General features: G+C 41.2%; 1 protein-coding gene across 4 annotated transcripts in view; it reads left to right on the forward strand.

The window, feature by feature from the left end:
- The window catches only part of LOC108406718 (IQ domain-containing protein H), a 128374-nt gene that overhangs the window by 48802 nt on the left and 58670 nt on the right, over window positions 1–20902 (forward strand). For 3 of the 4 annotated variants that reach the window (XM_037010038.2, XM_073212042.1, XM_073212041.1), the window contains 2 exons: window positions 1830–2021; window positions 17636–17756. In XM_037010038.2, coding sequence (XP_036865933.2) covers window positions 1830–2021; window positions 17636–17756 — 313 coding nt within the window. The remainder of the gene's footprint in view (window positions 1–1829; window positions 2022–17635; window positions 17757–20902) is intronic. The other variant, XM_073212043.1, reaches the window with a different exon arrangement.

The following is a 20902-nucleotide window of genomic DNA, read 5'->3' on the forward strand; positions in this document are numbered from 1 at the left end:
TATATCTTGAGTCCTTTCACACTCTTTAGTTAAAAAATAAAAATAAAAGATCCCTTTGGTGAGCAAAAACTCATCACAAGAGGAGTATTGTCGAGATTCCCGTAAGTGCCAAAGACCATAGCCAAGGGGGGGCATGGGGTAGGCTCAGGGGAGGGGGTGCTCTCAGATTGTTTTGTTCCTTTCTGGGAAGTTCAGGCTGGGAAGTTTAGACTGGAAAGTCTGAAGAGAAGACCAAACCAAACAATCATTTTGTCATCTAATGAGCTGTTTTTCTCCAATATTCTGCTAAAACAGTATTACTTATAATTGTAATTACTTGTATTCTTGCTGTAGACTTTTGTCTAATTTGAATATATCCCAAATGGCTTATTGACTGTAAGGAAAATCGCTTCTCTTGCTACTGTCCTGAGTTCCTTCTCTGCCTCTCCCTCCTCACCCGCCACTCTGCAGGCTGAGCTAGGCAGCTCAGGGGAGAGGAAGGTGCTTAGCTGCTGCAGTCAGGACACCCTGCATGCCTTCCCCGGTCTGCCGCTCAGAGCTGTTTGGTTGTGGACAAGTTGTTTAATTAACTGAGTCTCAGTTACATATATATATATATGTTTAAAAATAAATAAATATAATAAGAACAAAGAAAAAACTGAAGGAACAAAACAGCAACCCAAGAATGGACTAACAGTTACCAAAGGGAAAGGGACTGGGGAGGATGGGTGGGTAGGGAGGGATAAGGGGGAAAAGGGGGCATTAAGATTAGCAGACATAATGTGCGGGGGGGGGGCACAGGGAGGGCTGTACAACACAGAGAAGACGAGTGATTTGATAGCATCTTACTACGCTGATGGACAGTGACTGTAATGGGGCATGTGGGGGGGACTTGATAACGGGGAGTCTAGTAACCATAATGTTGCTCATGTAAGTGTACATTAATGATACCAAAATAAAAATAAATAAATAAGAGTGTGTGTATATATATATATGTATGTATATATAATATAAAACCTACCTCACAGGTTTTGGAAGTACTAAATGAGAAAACTCAAGTAAGGATCTTAGTCAAAGCCTGGCTTTGAACACTCCTACTGAGTGTTCAGTAATATTAGATATTGTTATCATTGTGATATTAGAGCTTGAATTTCTATCCCTTAAACTTCCATGTGATGGAGCCCAGTTCTTGAGGGAATACCATTTCAAATAAAATGTAGGATTGGTATGTGTATTCCAGGCACGCTGCTTTCACAAATGTTTTATCTCTTTTATTTGTTTTGTTCATAGATTATATATATAATACATACCATATAATACACTTGGCCAATGACCTTCAAACAAATATACTTCATGTATGTTAATGAGGAAAATATTAAATGTATTGTAGGTTTTGATATTTAAAAGCTCAGCCATGCTTCAAGCAGTTAAAGTTTTCAAGTCCGTAACTCTTCATAGGCTTGAAACTACTGAAAAAAAATCATTTGAAGAATCAATAAGTAAACACATAATTCTCTTAAAAAGAAAGGAAACAATACCCAGATTCAATTACAGATATTCAAGGATTCTTCCTCTTACCTTCCAAAACCAGCAGAATGATAATTCCAGAATTTCTCATAAATAAGACTATACTTTGAACATGGCTTTAAACCACTCCCATTGGTTAGTGGTTTCTTCACATCAGATATACACCTTAAAACTTCTAATCTGTCTGAATAACTAGAAGATAACTGACTGAGCAGACCATTTGAAATAAAGACACCTTGGAAGTACAACAACTAAGTTAATGTATTAAGAAGGAATCTAGGAAACTGGCTCTATTAAATGTGGCTGTGTCTTTGACCCTACAGATGATAGAACAGTTGAGTCAGCTAGTTGCTGATCACCTGAAAATCCAACGCTGGCTCATTAAAATGGACTATGAGTTTGGAGGAAATGGGACTGCATTTTGTGACATTCCTTCCCACCTAAAGTGCTACAAGTGGGCCCTAAAGGAGAGACGCAGATATGGCCCTGAGGACTGGAGCAAGAAATGGGCACAAGTGAGTGTTCAGTAGTGACATAAACCCACAGTGTGTAAGAGATGAAGCAAAGGCCCAGCCGGGCGAAAGGACTTTCTCGTAGATTTGGCTGTGCCACCTGCCAGCAGTGAGAACTTAGGGAGGTCATTTTGACTTTCTGGGGCCTTAGTCCTTACATGGGGACTAAGTCCTTAAAGGCTTTAATAAATCCTTAAAGTGAGTAGGGTTGCTCAAGTTATTTTAAATGTCCCTTCTTTGGGCCCTAAAAGTCTTCATTCATGTCTTCAAATTGATTATGATAATTAGAAAGTAATTTTTTTTTACCATATTCAAATAACATTACAAATATCATCATTTGTTCTAAGTGAGTCTTGATCATATGCTTCTAACAACTGTTGTTATTAAGTTAGCTGTATTTTATTACGAGAGGGAATTCCATTAGTGAATGGTTGTCACCTGGAAGCTAATGTATAATAGCATTCTGTCAGAAGTCATATGTTTTTGAAGACAATTCAAGGAAATTTATGTAACTGCTGGTCCCTGTGAGATGTTGAAAAAAATTATACATCCCACAGAAAATCTCCCGGCATCAGATGAATAATAGGTAAGAAGTCTTAGCATATGAGTGAACATGTATAGATTTTTCCAGGTATGTTAGTGGAAGGATGAATTGTAGAACTTCATAGTCTGTTCAAAACTTCCTTGGTAATTAATTTTATGTGGCTTAATATCTTATTAAACCCACCATTCTAAGAGCTGCCTCACTATGCATCCAGACGCCTACACTTGCCGGGCTTCTCTTAATCCCAGATCTCTGTTTTGACTGACCTACTGATGAAAGCATAACTGCTTAAGAAAATTCAGATGGAAATTCCCTTAACTGATTGCTTCCCTACCGACATACAGAGTGGTGGGCTGTGCGGTGACGTGCATCTGCTTTGAGCATCCCACCACAGAAGTTCATGAATCAAAACACAAGTGATAGAAAGGGAGGGGCACGTAAGAGAGAAGACATTATTCTTGTGAAAGTGAAATGACGAATAAATCTGGAGAACAGTCAGAAGAGAGAGTTCTCTCTGACAAATGTTGCTGTTTTTCCCATGATCTATTCTGGGATTTTCTTCCCCCTCCATCAGTGAATGGACTAAATGCAGTACCTGTCATGGCCAGCTTTTTACACATTATTTAAAGGATACCAAAGTGAATTACTCTTCTAGAAAAAAATAAAACAAGGAAAATGTATTTAATTTTGAGGCCCATGGAGGTTTCTCTTGTGTTCTCTTTGAACTGGAATTTATTTCACATTGTATAGGATTTTGTTTTTAAAGCAAAACTGTTGAGATGAAACCACAGGAAGTATGACTTTTTTATTTAAAGAATTGAAATGTTAGTGTGCAAAGTATTTGCTGGTTTCATGTTTCAAACCAGTAAGTTTTAAAGAATTCTCCTGATACTAGACTGATAAACTTGAAAAATTTGACTTTAAGTTTAAAAAACATTAAAAACACTAACATTTGGCTGAATTGTGCTTAGAAGCCTTATTATTCATGATTTAATTTATACTATTTTAAACTGTATCATTTTATATCATTACCAAAATACATTTGGCATTATTGTTACTGTTATTAAATGTGAAACTCTTGAATAACTAATCTAAATCATTTTTTAAATTTAACAAGGGAAAAATACTCAGGAAGCTTTTTATACCCTGAAACCTGTGTTCAGCCATGATGTGGTTAGAAGCCAATGATAAAAATAATACATAATTTTTTTTTCATAGGAGACTATTGACATTCTTTTGCCTTCAAAGTGAAATCATATTCAGAGTGGAAGTGAACTGCAATCTCCATTGAGTGTAGCTATTGAGAATTTAGGATTAAAATTATCCTTTGTTCCAGAAGACCATTGTAATGGTGCACATTTAGACATCAAAGCATTACTTTATGAGCACAGGCATGTTTTAAGGTCCTATTACAGTTGGAAGACCTGTTTCTTTTGATAATGAAGATGTTGTGTCATCAAGCCTAGCCCGGCACATACAAAACATATGCTGACAGGTTATTAAAAATTTCAGCTTCTTGATGAAAGACTATCCTGCAGGCTAAGAGTCCAGAGAAAGACTCCATTCTGGGAGAATTATTAGAAATGAGAATATGACTGTAAGCACTAAATTATGTTAATACTTACAAATAGCATCATTTGCATAGCAGTTTATGACACGATACCAAGATTTTTCTCATTGGCATTTTGTAGGCAACAGATTAAAAACAGTGCTGGAACCGTTGTGAGATACTCTTGCATCTTACGCAGATATTGGTTTTAGATGTAGGCATGATTCAGTGTAGACTCAAGGATCTAATCTAAAGACCATCTTTTTTTCTCCCTATCTACTTTAGAACCAGTTATTGGACTAGTTAGAGTTGAGACTTGAAACAAAGTCACAGACTCAACACATGCCAAAAAACTGTGGTCACATTTTAAAACTCAGTATAGATGTGTAAGTGATTTTAGGAAAAGCATGTTACCGGATGGCCACAATGAAAACAGAGCACAATTCTCATTTTTTTTCATGGTGGCTTGGTACCAACCTTATTCTGTTCATCCTACCAGCTAACAAAACTTACTTCCCCCAACAGGTGCCAGTAAACCAGGGTCACTTAAGTACTCAGTGCTAACAGTGCTTTGTTACTGAACGCTACCATGTAATATTGCTATTTTACCCCTTTGCAAGGTTTAATGAATCCGCACATTTGCACACACTCCAAATGCCCCACTCCCCAGTCGGGGATATTTCTTTTCATTTAGTAGGAATAAAGGTTTAGGCAAAGCAAGGCATGCTTGTGGGGGGCAAAGCTTTCTGGACACTCTCACCTAAGACTATGTAGGGAGACTCAGGCAGACATTTGCCATGGCAGCAGCTCTTGGGACTTTCTTTTTTTTTTTATCGGGTAAATCTTCCCTCCCTCATTCCTGGGAGACTGGCTTGCAATGCTACTGCTGGGGACACTGCTTTGCAAGAGATCTTTACGGAACAGTTCCTCTGTGTAAAGAGCTAAGGCATTTTACTTTTGGGTTTCTCTTTGCAGCCCTCCTTCGGACCTGTTTCCCTGGATAGAAAATGTAGGATGTGGAGGTCTTGGCGTTTCAATTTTCCCACTTACAATAAAAAGGAAAATAGGAAATTGATGGGTTCTTGCATGCTACTATGTAATTTTGCTATTTTAGTCCTTTGCAAGGGTAGTTTTATGTTTATCTGTGCTTTGTTAGACATTCAAAACTAATTTGGGGATCACCAAGAGAAAAAGTTACATGTATACATGTTTACTTAAAACTAGTACAAGGTACCCAAGCCTAGAAAAAGTAGGATAAACCACAGTAGTTGTTTTACTTCCTTGTGGAACAAAGTCAGCAAACAAAATACATGATTACAAAAGAAAACTGTCAGTCAGTCCATGCCTTAGAACCCTCTCTTCTCCGTTTGAAGATCTCCATCCATTCAGATAGATGGCCCTGTACTTGGGTCAGAGGGGCCACCGTAGGATGGCTAAGTTTGGTGGCCTGTGTGGAATTTAGTGCATATTAGGTGATCCAAAGAACCATTACCCTGGAACCACACGATTTTTTAGAAAAGTTGAAATATAATATGCCAAAATCAAAGAAATATTTAACTAAATAAGCACATAATCACTTTTCCCAAACATAATTGCTGCCATTTTGGTGTATTTTCCAAATGTGTTGCAGTTTATTTCTTATAGCTACAATATCAATATATACACTATTTAAATGCCAGATCTTAAACATTCTCCATGTTTACATATAGTAATCACAGTTAATAGCTATATAATAAACCCTGTATGATAACTGGTTTATTGTAACATTAAACCATTCAACTGAGTTGGAAATTCAGGGTTTTAGTTTTTTGATGGTAGTGCAGAGAGAGGGATGAAGGGACAAAAGATGAAGGAAAGATTTGCTTGTTTTTATTTTTAGTTTTTGTACATACATCTTTTTGCTTCTGTTGAACTATTTCCCTAAGAGAATGATCACTGGGAAGAATATTTTATGGCTCTTGTTACATATTGCCACAATACTTTCTGAGAAGGTACTAGCAATTCCCAAAACTTCTAGAGAGAATAAGCACCCTACTTTTACCACCCCCTTATCAGCACTGGATATAATGAACTATTCGTACTTTATGTTAGATATAAAAATGCATCTTAAAATTACCATTATTTAATTACCAGCAAGGGATCCTTTTTTCATGTCCTTATTTGTTATTTGTATTTTATATCAAAAACAAAACATCTTGGTATTGAGAGAAAATCTAGGTATTCTACATTAAGGAAAAATCTAAGGTATCATTTTTCCCCTTAATGATTAAACTACATATATAAATGATTATTCATTTGTTTTTTTATATATGCTTATTTTTTTAATCTTAAAATCTTGACTTCTTAGACTATCTTTATGTACTTAGTAGTTGCCAGAATACTGAAGTACTTTGTAGATCCATGAATATGTCGTTACGGTCTTGACATTTCCCTGTATTTCTTAATAATAATAAACATTGTAGAATACCTGCTGAATACAGGCATTTCAGCACTATACATGAATGGTCTCACTCAATCTCAGAAAAATCCTGAGGTTTTTACTCATTTACTTCCATACCGCTTTAAGCAGGAACTTATTATTATTATGTTTACAGGTGGAGAAACTGATGCTTCGCAAGTTAAGGGATTTGCCCATGTTCATGTAACGAATAAACGATCATACCTAGCTTGGAACCCACATCCTCTCCTGGCCCAGGGCACTTGCCACACCAAGCTACATGCATTTAGAAAAGACCTCTGTTTGAAATCCTGTAGCAGTGTTCTCCCTTAGGTGCCGGCTATTGGGACCTGTGCCCTTGTGGCAGGTTTTCTCCTTTCTACAGAGATTTGTGGGAAACTCAACAATCCCTGAAATACAGCAGTCGTGGCACTCAAATTTCTTCCCTTTCCTGGCTGATGGGAACTGCCATCCTATTTCCAAAATGCAGCAGGCTGGACGATGGGAGGGACGTCAGCACACACCCCTCAGAGAGGCAGAGGGGGATCCCTGTCCAGCTGTCCCCAGGTTTCAGCTTTCACGACCCAACACTGGCTCACATACCTACTTATGTTTGGGTGTTGAGGGTGAATTTTAGACATCATCTTTTGCTCATTCATCGGGCAGCAAATTTTCAATGTCCTTCTTAACTTATAATTTATTTCAGTGAGCTGTAAATTCTCAGAGCTTAGTCTATCTCACAATCAGATGCGGCATTAAATATGTGGTGAATATTTAAAACCCTGGTTTTTGGATAAGCAATCACATTATTTCGGTGGGATTTTTTTTTCATCAGTGTTTTGTTCCAGGTGGGGGTGGTAAACTCCCTTTTAAGTAGAATGAGTGTTAGAACAGGCTAGTCTGAGTAACTGAACATTCAGGGTAAGTATTGGTAGTCGGGCTTTGTGGCGCTCCACAGCCAAAACACACCAAAGTTACTAGGGAAAATCATGGGCAAATCACTTAAACTCTCTAAGTCTCTATCTCTTCACCTGTAAAGAGGAATAATATTAGTACCTGCCCCATGGGGAGGCCGTAGGATTTAGGGAGCTAACCCTTGTGAATTGGTTAGCAGTGTAGTTAGCACATAATAAGCCTTCAAGAAACGCTATTATTACTATAAAATAGCGTTACAATTAAATTGCAGGGAACCTCGAATAACTATATATCATTTGATCTTTCTTTGATGATTTGGAAGGTCCTTTAGCATCTGGTAGGCTTCCAGAATGTTGTTCTATGCATCAGTTATCATTATATAGGACTGTGGCTATTGCTGAAGATACAAAATATTGACCCAGTTGTGCCTACCCAGTAATTTAGCCAGATAATGTCTTTAACAAGAGCAAACCTTGACAGCGGCCTGGTTTCTTATCATTTGAAAATAGAAAATAATTGCAGTTATTTCAGCTTCCTACATGTTGAATAAAGAGGCATTGACCTGATAAAGCAGATTATTTTGACCATGAGATTGAGACCTGGTTGCTTCATTTATTGGTCCCAGTTGGCATCTTTTCTAGTGAGCAGCACGTCACCACGATCATTGGAAAATCTTTAATTGTTTGCATACTTTTCCTTACCTCTGAAAATGACTTAGAATGTTTTCTTCCAGTTCAATGATTATTTCCAGGAAGCTGCCAGGGTTGGGTCCGAGGTCCTTCTCTGTGCCTGAGGAGGACAACAGGGGAAGGAAAATTGCCTCTCCGAGTTAAATGAAAGCAGGGTCCCCCTTCCAAGGACCTATAATAACCAGCTATACAAGCTGTTGGTTTGTGTGTCCTATTGATTTAATATGCTTCTAATCAGTACATAAAGCTATGGGCCTGCAGTGTTAATTTTTCATATGCTTACAAAGTACCCTTTGATTTTCTGTCACACGTTAATTACAGCGTTTCGCCATTAAATAGGAAGCTTTGTGTAAACTAATTACTAGGTAATCATTGTCTACTGCAAGCGTGCTGTTTGTACCTTTTATTTTATTCTAAAAATGCACAGATCTCACAGTCTGGAAACACTCTACCTTCCAGCCATTAGCTCTCACTAATTCATAGCATTATTGTGGTGAGAGTGTAGGAGTTGTAATTGTTGTGGTATCAGAGCTGTTAATTACCGGAGTAAACAGTTGAAATGGTGCCAAGGTCTATTGTACAAGGCAGAGAAAAGGAGGTTTAAATGTTACTCCCGCCATCTGGGGACTAGGGGAGAGGCAAATACTTGAGAACAGCAGCGAGGCGCTCTCGCCGCCTCAGCTCCAGGGTTGGTGGCCATATGGATGCAGAATATTTTGAATCAATTGAATTTAACTGCCAGTGTTTCGCAATAACAGCGTGGAAGGAAGGAATAAAGCAAAAGATGAGAGGAACGAGAATTGGTTAGTGTTTTCACATCCAGGAAGTTCCCCGTTGGAGTTCTTTTGGAAATATCTGCTTTGCTGAACACCACAGAGCTGGCACGGGTATTTGGAACGGATTCAGAATGAGTTCTCCTCTCCTCTACCGGGGACGGTGCCATTTGCTTCTGGTCATCTGTCCTCCGTGCCCCTCGGTGAGACAGGGATGCCCTTGAGAAGACTCGGATGTTCGCGTGCTTGTGCCAGATCAAAGAAAAATCCTCATTTTTGGAATTCAATGATTTATTACCCTGGTGCATTAATGATCGTGGTGGCAGACAAAGAAAACAATGATAAATATATAAAGCTGTTACATTTACCTCAAGTATATACATTTGTACATGTGGAAATACCAAGAAGGTAGAATTCTTCACTCTGATTGAGCAAATGCTTTCCCATTCCTTTTGTATAAAATAAAATACCAACTCTGCTGACAGTCTCTCATTTCATCCCATGCTCACCCCCTCCCCTACTGCTTGAATGAGCCATCAAGTCCAAGAACCGTATGGGTTTTCTTTTGTTTTTATTTTAATGAAGAGTTTTTTCAGCATATGCAATTGTCCTGAACCACAGTATTTCTCTAACTGGAAAGAGAAATTACTACCAATAATAATAATTATGGCTAGTTCCACTAAGGGTTGATTTTTAAAGAATGGTTTAAAGAATACTTTAAAATACTGCGTAGCCTTTAAGACAGTCATGTGTATTCCCCTGATGTCATGCATATTTACTATAACTTTCTTAAACCCATTTTCCAACATTAAAAATATTTTTTAAAATTCTGCCACTTGCTGCTGTAACTAATTTTTAATATTATTCCCAAAACATGAACAGATTCTTCTTTTTTTAAACCACCCTGGATTATTTATTTTTAATTGTTCCTTTAGCAGATGTTGCAGTCATTCAGGGTGTAGCGTAAACAATTCCTTTAAAGAGAGAGCTCACAGACTGCCACATACAACATGAACCAAGGACAGTGTTTGCTGGGCTTTTATGATGGCAGTTTGGGCCTGAGGGACAAATTTCCCTGCTTTTGTGTATGTGCAAAACTTCAATTAAGGATTTCAAAAATGCCTAATCTTTGTCTATTGAAAGCCCCAGCATGCAGTGTGTCAGGGTGAGCCAGAAAGAAAACTGTGGCCCCCTGCTGTGAGGGGGAAAAGGGAACAGCAGTTTAAGTGCCGAGAAGTTGAAAGGGAATGAACCTTTCTAGAGTTTCTCGTTGGGGCAAAGCAGTTGTGCTGAGCTTCAGAACGGAGGCATAACATATGTGCCTCAGTTGGACAAAACGCTTCTGAAGTCAAATCAACTGCTAGGCCTGCATGTTGGTGTAAGGTGGAGGCCTAGATAATGAGGGACAGACTCCTCCAGAAGCAGCGAGTGGATAATGCTACATAAGTATGGAATTATATACCGCATTTTCACCATTCTGTTTAATGAGAGCTGCCACCGCAGCGAATCACTTGCCACATAGCCGAAATGGGCCATTAGCTATCAAGGGAAAATTGTCTTTGCCGCTTTCAGCAGATGGAGCAAATATTTTACAAAGCAATTTTACATACCAAAAACATTTGTGTGCCTTGGTAATGTTGGCTGTTTTACATTATGTTACCTTCTACAGCAGCATAATTTTCCATCTCATCGAAGGCAAAGTTGGCATTTTTGATTTTTAAATTCTCAATTAACAATTAAACATGGAGTATTAAGGCAGTCCTTAAACTTTAAGTAGGTGTGGGAAGTAGTTTATGACTTGCTGAAGACATTTCCATTTTTTCTTCATCTTCTCAGCATATTTTTACACTCTAAGGAGGGATTATTTCTAATGATCTTAATGGAAAGGAATGAGTGAAAACTTCACTAGTGATCGCGGAATGAGGGTAACCAAAGCACAGAGTGGGCAGAGCATTTGCTGACTTCAAACGTCAGCGGGGATGGTGGGTACATGGTTTGTCCCACCCATTTGTATCGATTTTAAATGTGTAAGCTTCAAGTAATAAAAAGTCCAACTCAAAATGGCTTTACAAATGAAGAGAATTTGTTATCTCGGCTACCTGAAAGTCCAAATACTGGTCTGGCTTCAAACAAGACTTAATCCAGTGGCTCAGTAACACCAAGGACCCAGTTCCTTTCCATCTCTCCTCTGCCTGCGCCACCCTAAGCCTGGCTGTCCTCAGAACTGCAAGATGGGCACCAGCAGCTCCTAGAGCCCGACTGTGGTCAAGGCAAGAGGAACAAAGAACAACTCAAGTGGTTGGTAGCATTCTCAGATCAGGAAGCTTCTTTCTCAGAAGGCCCTGGCAAAGGCTTCCTAATACTTGATTGGCCTGACTGGGTCATGTGCCCATCTTGAACCAATCCCTGTGGCCAAGATATGGCTTTGCTAAGCTAGGGGTCCACCCTTGGAGCTGAGGAGTCGCTCTCAATCAGCTTGTACAGTTGACCCTTTGAATGGCACAGGTCCACTTACACATGGATTTTTCTCAATAAATATATTGGAAAGCCTTTTGGAGATTTGCTTTTTTGGAATTTTTTCCTTTCCCTAACTTACTTTATAGTAAGAATATAGTGTATAATATGTATAACAAAAAAATACATGCTAGTTGACTGTTATTAGTAAGGCTTCTTGTCAACAGTAGGCTATTATGAAGTCAAGTTTTGAGGGAGTCAACAGCTTACGTGGATTTTCAACTGCACAGGGGTTTGGTGTCCCAACTCCCACGTTGCTCAAGGGTCAACTACAGCTAAGAAAGCGGTAGGGGAAGTTCCTGAAAGGAAGTGTGGGGCATCATTACCCTGAAGAAAGGGACAAAGATGTTCAGCAGCCAGCATCAGATGTCCGCTCTACCATTTTTTCATAAATTGGACAACACAGACTTAACATCACATGTGAATGACCTAATCTGACCCGACTGGCCTTTTATGCCCACGGATGGCAGTTACAGACACAAATCCCATTGCACTATGGCATACTGGTAGCAACTGGATTTGAACCTCAGTTTGTTACTTCCTGGCTATGTGACATGAAATGGGAATGATATATCTACCTCAGAGAGTGCCTCTGAGATAGTAAATATAAAATCCCTGGCACAAAGCCTGCCACATGCTAAACTTTTAGTAAGTGAGGGCTATTATTTTACCTAAAAACTAACTACAATGATAAGATGTCTCCTGTGCAAAGCAAAGCATCCTTTCTAAATTCACCCTCAAATTTGGAATTGCTCGCTTCTCTCCATCTCTGTACCACTAGCCAATTCAAATCCTCATCACCTTTCATGGTACCCCACACTTTACCCTCTGATAGAGGCAAGCAAGGGTGGTGGGGAGGACTCATCCAGGAGTCAGTGGCAGCCGCAGGGCTCCTGCACTCTTCAATGTATGAGTTGGGAAGGCCCGTTCCCTCTCCTGTTCCAGTAGGCATCTGACTTGGATGGCCATTTGAGCCCTTTCAGCACTGACAGTCTGGCTTAGTTTCTTAGGTGCATTGTCTTGCCTTTTTAACCTTATACCACCTCCATCAGAAGGGATATCAGAAGCCTCTGTAAAGCAGAACCGCCTCTGTAGTTCCTTGGTTTCTCTTTTGAACACCACCAAACAAGGTCTGATGTGAGAGACTGGAGGTGATTAGCCAACAGGTTATTTTACTTAATTCACCACTGTAGATACAGCAAAGACGCTTCTAAAATAAAATCAGTTTTGGTGGGATTGGTATTTACAGCATTCTAATTTGTCTTCCATCTTCCTCCTCTCCTCTTCTCCCCAATACACAGACGCACACATGTACACACACACACATACATGCATGTGCACATGCGCGCGTGCACACACACACACACACACGCGCGCACACACACACACACAATTCACCTGGGAAAGTTAACTCTGAGTTTGAAGTAGCTTTAGTCATTGAGGGCATTAGTAAATTGTTATGCTAGCAGCTTCCCCTGTGATATCCTGAATTTCCTTCAGTCAAATATCTCTTCCTTTAAAGTTACACTTTCTTTATAGAAAAAGAGAAAGCTGAGAGGCAAGGCTCGTGCTTGACAGACAAGCACCTCTAGGATGCACTGGTCAGGCCAGTAGAGGCCAGAGGCACTCTGCAGATATCTCAGAACCTCCCAAGGTCGTAGCTATTGCTGGTGCCCTCTGGGGGGTAAATTCCGGCGCTGGAGAAAGAGTGACGAGCCTGTGCAATGGCAAAGATGGACTGACGTCTCTCCTAGACATGGCCTGCTCTAGAGCTATAGCCCCACAAAGGCCGGCAGCTGATGTGCACTGCGAGAGCCAGTATGACCATGATGGAAGGAAAATCTGGAATGCTGGGTTTTCTCACAAAGTAAAGTGAACTTTTCTAATGTGCTTTCATCATCTACAAGGCATATACTTTCTGTGCTCCATCCCCAGAGTTGTTATCACGGAATGACCTGCTCCATGTGGACGGTAGGATCTCTGAAATGCTGACCTAGCAGTCCACCCCCTTGATGTGACTCACTGAAAAGGAACTTTCTAACTACCTATTTCATGAGTTAGTAAGGTAGAAAGATGCCCCCCCCCATCCCCTTTGCCAGCTTAAAAAGGACATTCTATTATACATACACTTTTATATAATGTAAATACACACACACACACACACACACACACACACACACACACACTTTGGGAAGGTGAAGACGGGGGTAAGAAAGTAAACTAGCAATAATTCCCCCAATTCCATTGTTTTCGTCTTCTGTCACTTGAAAATCACCCAATAACAGAGTCCGACAACTCAGCGAGTGATCTTTCACAAGCCTCTAGGTGCCTCTGCTTCCCACTTGTAAAGCAGAAGACACAACACCGTGCTAGTATATTTCAGAGTGTGACTATCAGGACCTAACGAGATAATGAATGTGAGCCTGCTGTGGCAGAGAAAGTAGGTTACAACTACAAATCTGATGATTCACACGAACTGAGGGGTTTGTCTGGCATGGTTGTGTGTGTTTGCATACTCAAGTTTATTCCCAACAGAGTAAGCCTGAACAGATCTTCCCTTACCAGCACCTGCCCTTAACGTTGGAGTAATTGTGTTTGAATTTTGCGAATTAATAATCACTAGAGAAGAGAAACTACTCCCAAAACTGAGGAGTTGCATCTGACATCAATAGGCCCTTTGAGGCCATTGAGTCCTTGTTGCTACTAAGGAAAAGGGTATTCGTAGTTGCCCACATCACGGCTGTGATGAGACCTTTGCACCTAAATCTGAGTTCTGGCCTCATCTACCAATTCACCAGCAGCTTCTAAGTCCCTGGCAGAAACTGTTGCTGAGGGTGGTTTGGGGAAGGGCACCAGGGAGAATGAAACACTTACATAAAGTCAGTCGGCTGCCCTTTTTTGAATGTATAAACTGCAGGTCCTGCTTTTTGTGGGGGTGGGGGGACAATTCTCTGTTCATTGGTACCAAAGTCATTCTAAGTATAATCCTTTTATTTCCCATCAGATGCTTTCAAAGTAAAGAAATAAATCGAACAGTTAATAACCCCTTTATTCCTTTCCATATCTTTTTCTTAGAGTTAATTAGGACCCCAAGCTGTGTCTATGTGCCCCAGCATCCCCCACTGAACATCACCCCCCCCAGGGCCTTCAGCCGTGTACTTCTCATGATGGGACCTGATTCATCCTCCCGATTCCTGCAGCACACTCTCCTCTAGGAAATGTACCCCCTTGCTGGGGCTGTGTGCACAGTGCCACTGCTGTGCGTCAGGGCAGAAGGGCTGGCTGGCTAAGCAGAGGCAGTGCCAGCAGCCTGGTGCAGCATCCAGACACCTCACACAAGTCGCAGCCTTCCGGATGAATTATTGGCCCTCTCACAGCATGTTGCATCTAAGATGACACTTCATCAGTGTCACCTCATTTATATTCCCAATGCCCCCCAGAGGCAGGGAATCCCACAGAATCCACCACCAATTGGTGGTTCTTAAGTGGACATCCCCCCAGGTTCCCGAGCAGCAAGGAAGAGGCCTGTTAAGGGGTTCACGTTGTCTCTCACCTGTCAGTTCTGCTGTTCGGTGTTGGGTCCCTGTGTTTATCGCTGCCATGATTCATTCAACAAACATTTAATGTTCCCTGGGCAAAGCACCGAGGAGACTGACCTCAAAACCTCCAACCAGCCCATTAAGGGCTCCCAGGTTACTGGAGAGCACTGAAAAAGGAGCCCAACAGGATGGTGGAGAAGGCTTCCTGGAGGAGGTGTGATTGGGACTAATTAAGAGTGAGAGAGAGGCATCCAGGGGAGGAAGAGGAGGAAGGCAGGCAGAGAAAAGAGATGGAGCCAGGGCAGTTTGGGGTGAGGCTGGAGCTGGAAAGGAGAGAAGTGAGGTACGTAGGACTCAGAACAAGGCCAGAAACAGAGGCCTTGTTTGTGTGTTGTGCTGAGGAGTTTCAACTTGATTCTCAAGTTGTTGGAGATCTAGTTTCAAGTTTTAGAGGGCAAGGCTAAGTGCCCCCCTATTCCTTCACTGCCTGCTTTCCATCTGCACCCCCCTAAAACACACAAACACAGAATTCCCCTAGTTCAGTTCTGTAAAAGGCCTAACATTCTATAATATTTTTTCAATTATTTTTATCATGGTAAGATAGAAATAAAGTTTACCATTTTTAAGCATACAGTTTAGTGGTGTTAAATAAGTTCATAATGTAGTACAAATACATCCCTCTCCATAACTCCTTTCGTCTTGTAAAACCGAATCTTTGTACCCGTTAAACACTAACTCCCCATCCCCCCACCAGTCCCTGACACCCCCCATTCTATCTGTCTCCATGATCTTGATACTCAGTATTTGTAATTTTTTGATACATGGCTGAATGAATGAAGAAATGAATTATGTCTCTGGACTGTCTTGATGTGACCAGGCACCTAGGAAATCACTGGGGTAGATGGTTTAACATTTTTTAGAAGCAGAACAGAAAAATCCCTTTACTCAAGGCAGAACAAAAAATAAGTCTCCCGTGTCCGGGCATGAGGCCCAGCCTGTGAGGCTTCCTTCCTCGGCACTCAGTTTTCCCAAGTGGGTGGCAACTGACGGCCGTGCTTCATCGTCCCAGCTTTGGGGCTCTTTGTGGACCACAGACAAGGTCTTCTTTGAGAGAGTAGAATAGTTTTAACTGAAACGAGTATAAAACTAAAAGAAAAATGAGTATGGAGGACAGTACTCAGAGAGGGAACAAAGAGGGGGCACCTGCTATTGGAACTCACATTCTGTATTATTTAAATGCAGGGCTTTGGAGAGATGAGATAACTTACAGTAAAGAGCAGAGCCGGCTTCCCCAGCCACGCTTCACACACCTCCCCCTGCTGCGCGGCCTTCATCCTGAACGCGTGGGCACGGGCACTCTTTGTCATGGCATTTTTGTTTTGTATGTTAAACACTTACTAAGCTAACTAACGAGACTCCCCCAGCAGAACTTTCTGGATATTTAGAAGTTTCTCAGATTATTTAGACCTGCCTACAGTACACTCTGAGATGTTTGTGTATTAGTGCAGATTTTCAAAGGGCACTGGACCAAGAATGAACCAGATGCTCCAAGGAGCTGTGGTAGGGGGACGACAGTCACTTTTAATTGTCGGGGAAATTGGAAATAAATTGAGTAAACAGATTACTTCTAAGATTCCTCTCAGCCTCACTCACCAAAGCTGATTCTTGGCTGATTCCTACAAATCGCTGAGTGTTCATTCATGGGTCTGGAAGTTCCCAAGCAAGCCCGAGTTTTTCGTGTCAGGGTCCCACATTTTGAACATGAATACTGCCCACCAAATGGTTCTGTAACTAGCACCCTACTCTATTTTTGGCAGAAATGAAATCTGAAAAGGTGGCTTCTATTTGAAAATTTCTAGGTAGTCTAAGACTATAAAAAAAAAATGGCCCTGGCATACTTAGGCTCTTTATATAAAAAAGCCAGGCCTCTTAGTCCTTAGAGGTTTTCCTAGTGTTTTCATTTTGACAGGAGGCTCTGTAGTCTGGGGTTGTTTATGATGACCGGGGGCCAGTCCCATGTCTAGGCTGTGACCTAGGAGGGAATGTCAGGCAGCCGAAGCCAGCAGCCTCCCCACCTCGCACCTGCAAGCTGCTCACACTTAAATCCCACCTGCGCAGCACTAGCAGGTATTGCTCCCATGGTTATAGAATGTGGAGGCCCCCAGCAAGGGGGAAACACAGTTCAAAGAGATGGAGGTACCGAAGAAAGACCCTGCCAACTCCACAATTTCTCCCAGGGTCAGCCCTGGGAGGGTCATAGAATAAAAAGCATTCTGGTCTGAAGGATCTTAGGGAAAGGGTGGTTAACCCCACATTTTACAGAAAGGCCAACTGAGGCCCTGAGTGGGGAGGCATGTTGCCCAAGGACACTCCGCTGGTCAGCCCGCAGCGGGTCTAAAGCCAGTGTTTCCCAGCACCCAGACAGAAGGCTGCCTTCTGGAGAAAACAGTAATATTTAAGGGGCCAAATCACTTTGAAAAATGAAAACTGAAATGGCTGGAGAAATAAGAGAAAAATTTCAAAATGGCTTTCTGACTCTGGGTAAACAGTAACCACATTTTTTTTGCCTGTTGGAGGCCTGGTTTTTAATCACTCCACAAGCAGTTTTCATTTCTGTAGTAAAATTGCTTGTGGTTCTATTTAATTTGTTTCTGCAGGAGCCAGCTTTGGTGAAGATCTCCGAGGAGCTGGCGGGCATTTTAGCACAGCACGCACAGCCAGTCAATGAGAAACGGTTCCCGACGTGGAGGAAATTCCTCCAAACATTTCTCAGTCAAGGTAAATAAGACTGTAAAGTTTCTATTGAGGGTTAGTCTGCACAACCTTGAATTCTAGTTTTGGGTCAAACTGGGGCCAGTTTAAACGCCTTGCATCTTTTGTGTTGGTTAGAAAAGTGTCCCGACAAGCAGACGTTTTTTTTTTCTCTTTTAAACTGCCTAAATACTTAACTTGCACTCAGCCTCTGAAGTAAACAGGGGCCGAGCACACCAAGCCTGGCATGCAGAGTTCAAGACTCCGGCCCTTTTCCTGCACTACAGACTTCTCCTGAGGAATGGGCTTTGGAATCAGATGACCTGCTCTGGTTCTCATCCGTGACCTTGAACAAGGTCCTTAACTTCACAGGGTTGTTGGGAAGGTTCGATAAAACGGATATGGAAGTTTCTACCGCAGAGCCTGACTCAAAATAGGTCTTCAGTAAATGTTAGTTTCTCCTACCATTTTCTAGGAGACAAGAAATGGTTTCACCTCCGTCTGAAGGTAGAATTTCTAAATAAGAGCCCTTTACTATCCTTTCGGCCTCTTCCTCCTACTTGTCTTCATTTTCTAAGGACATTAGGAGGCCCATGGATGAGGGAGTGAACGCAACAAAGGATGCTTATGCCCAGTCGCAGAGATCCCTGTGGGAATGCCACGGAAGAACACCCATGAAGTGCCCTTCACTTTCTAGGAGGTTACAGTATAAGGCAGATATTTTTATATGCTTGCATACATTATGATACGAAATGATAAAAAACATCTTTCCTATTCACTGCTGTCAAGTAATAATTATTATTATATTAACATTAATATATAATACAATAAAGTTGTATCAGATTATAGCAGTAGTGATAGTATCCTAATGATGATCGCACAGTGAAGATAACATAATAAGCAGTGTGCTTCTTATGTGCCAGACACTATTCTTAAGTATACATATATTAATTTATTTAATTCACCTAACAATCCAATGAGGTGGGTACCATTATCACTTTCATTTTATAGAGGGGGAAATTGAGACACAAAAGATTAAATAACTTGCCCCAAATCAGTCTGTTGATACATAGTGGAGCCAGTGAAGGACTACTTCTGTGTTGCTTCAGGTATCTTTTGTAGAATCAGTGGGTATATTAACCAAGGAACACATTTTACCTCAATGTATGAGAGAGCATCAGAAAGACAGAGCTGTTGATTGTTGAAATACACTGGGAGGGCAGCGTGGGGTGGGAGGGGTAGTGAACACTCGGTTACTAGATGATTTAAGCAAGGGGTTGGATGGTCAGCCATCTAACAAGAGTGCTGCCAGGGGATTCCTGCCTGGGGCAAGGAGAAGGGGGGATGCTGCATGGTCTCCAGGGTCCTCTCAAATCTAAAATTCTGGGAATCTATGCATTCCCACCCACTGACAGAAAAGTAAAACTAATAGAATTAACCCACATGCATGAAATGGAGAATATAAGGTACCTACAACAAAAAATGGTCCAGAATGAGAAATTCTTTTTCAGTTACAAGGGGAAGACAATGAACAGCTCCGGCTTCATCTGGGACAGGATGTTATGGGCCTTGCAGATTGCCCAAGGTCAGCCTGAGAAACCTTCCTGTAATCTATTTATTTTTGTGTAAGCTTCATAGCTTAGAGCAGGTTTTCCCAGCCACTACTTCCCTGAGCTGTATGACCACAAACTCAGGCTTAGCGTTGACCACCTGTTCCTCTCTATCTTTCCTTCCTTTCTCTCAGCCGTGTTGTAAACACAGTGCCTGTTTTGGGAGCAGAACAAGCTTCCTAAGCCAATTTTACAGATGAAAAAGCAAACTCAAAGCTAGGAAACAGCCAGGGCAAAATCACACGACAAACACGTGGGGAATGGGAACAGGGTCAGACCCGACCATGTCAGCACGTCTTAAAAATCTGGCTCCAGTAAGTCACGTGTTTTCAAACGTCTGCCTGGCTCTGAGCCCAGGGCATGCAACAGGACTTGCGTAAGTGACCATGCCAGGCCATTCCCCCAGGCTTTTTAACTCTAAGGCCACCGTCTCCCACCATCTTCCACCCCTGCCTGTTTCATTTCAATTCTGCTCTTTCAAGCGTGCTTACGGCCACAAAATGTGCTACAGATTTGATTTCTACGTTGCCACAGGATCATATCAAAGGCAACACGCTTTTTTAAAAGAGAAATTAATTGTTTTGAGAGGGAAGATATTAACAGTGAGAAGACTATAGTCATGATGCTGAGGTGACGGTACAAATAAGTTATTGGGAAGGAAAATGTGAATGTAGTCTGTTAGTATAAAAGGTAACATGTTTCCACTGAAGTGCTGTCTTTTAAAATATAGGTGGCAGCTAAAGCCACAGTTAACTGTATCAGGAAGACTCAGCAGGCTGTTGCTTTTGTGGATTTTGTTGTTCCGTTGCATTTGCCTTGCCAGCTCTCCAGGAAACTGGTATTAAGGTACAGCACATGCTAGTAGGCCTCATCTGAAGAAAAGCTCATCTCAAACCAACTAAACGGATAAGTCAGTTTTCCTTCTGAAACTCAGGTTTCTTTAGGGCCAGCTCCAACCAAATGGATAGATATTTGAGGAAAGTATCTTTTGTATAAAGTAACAGGTGGCTGCATTTGAGAACTGCTAAAATCTCAGGATTTAACCGTATATGCTGTTCAAAGCCTGTGGGCAGAGGTCACCTCCCAGCAAACTTGTGAAATACATGCCAAGTTCAGCTTAATACGGTCAGGCTCCAGAGACTGTTCTGTCTCAGGAGTGCTTAGGTGTTCTTAGTTTTACGTTATGTTACCTAATTCTTTATAAATGATTTGTTATTTAAATGTCCTATAAAAGGGATGTATAGTAAGATCTGTGTTAGACCTAGAAAGAGAAAACCGGACCATGTAACTTTTCTGTGGACACCACTAAGTTAATTCACAAAATTAGCCAGGGCTAATACTGTTGTTGTGATTGAGCATCAAATTCATTCACCTCTATGATTTTTGTTATTCAAAGCAAAAGGTAATGTGTGATAAATTATAAAGCTGCCATTATTAGTAAGGAGGGGGCACACCTGTTCCTTAAGAATGGCAGCATCTCCTGGCTCCCTATTTTAAAAAGCATTTTACGATTGGCTTTGTATATTTGATCATTTTGACCTAATGGTTAGTGTTCTCTTATGC

This window comes from Manis javanica, chromosome 8 (assembly GCF_040802235.1).
Source record: "Manis javanica isolate MJ-LG chromosome 8, MJ_LKY, whole genome shotgun sequence".
NCBI classification, from domain to species: domain Eukaryota; kingdom Metazoa; phylum Chordata; class Mammalia; order Pholidota; family Manidae; genus Manis; species Manis javanica.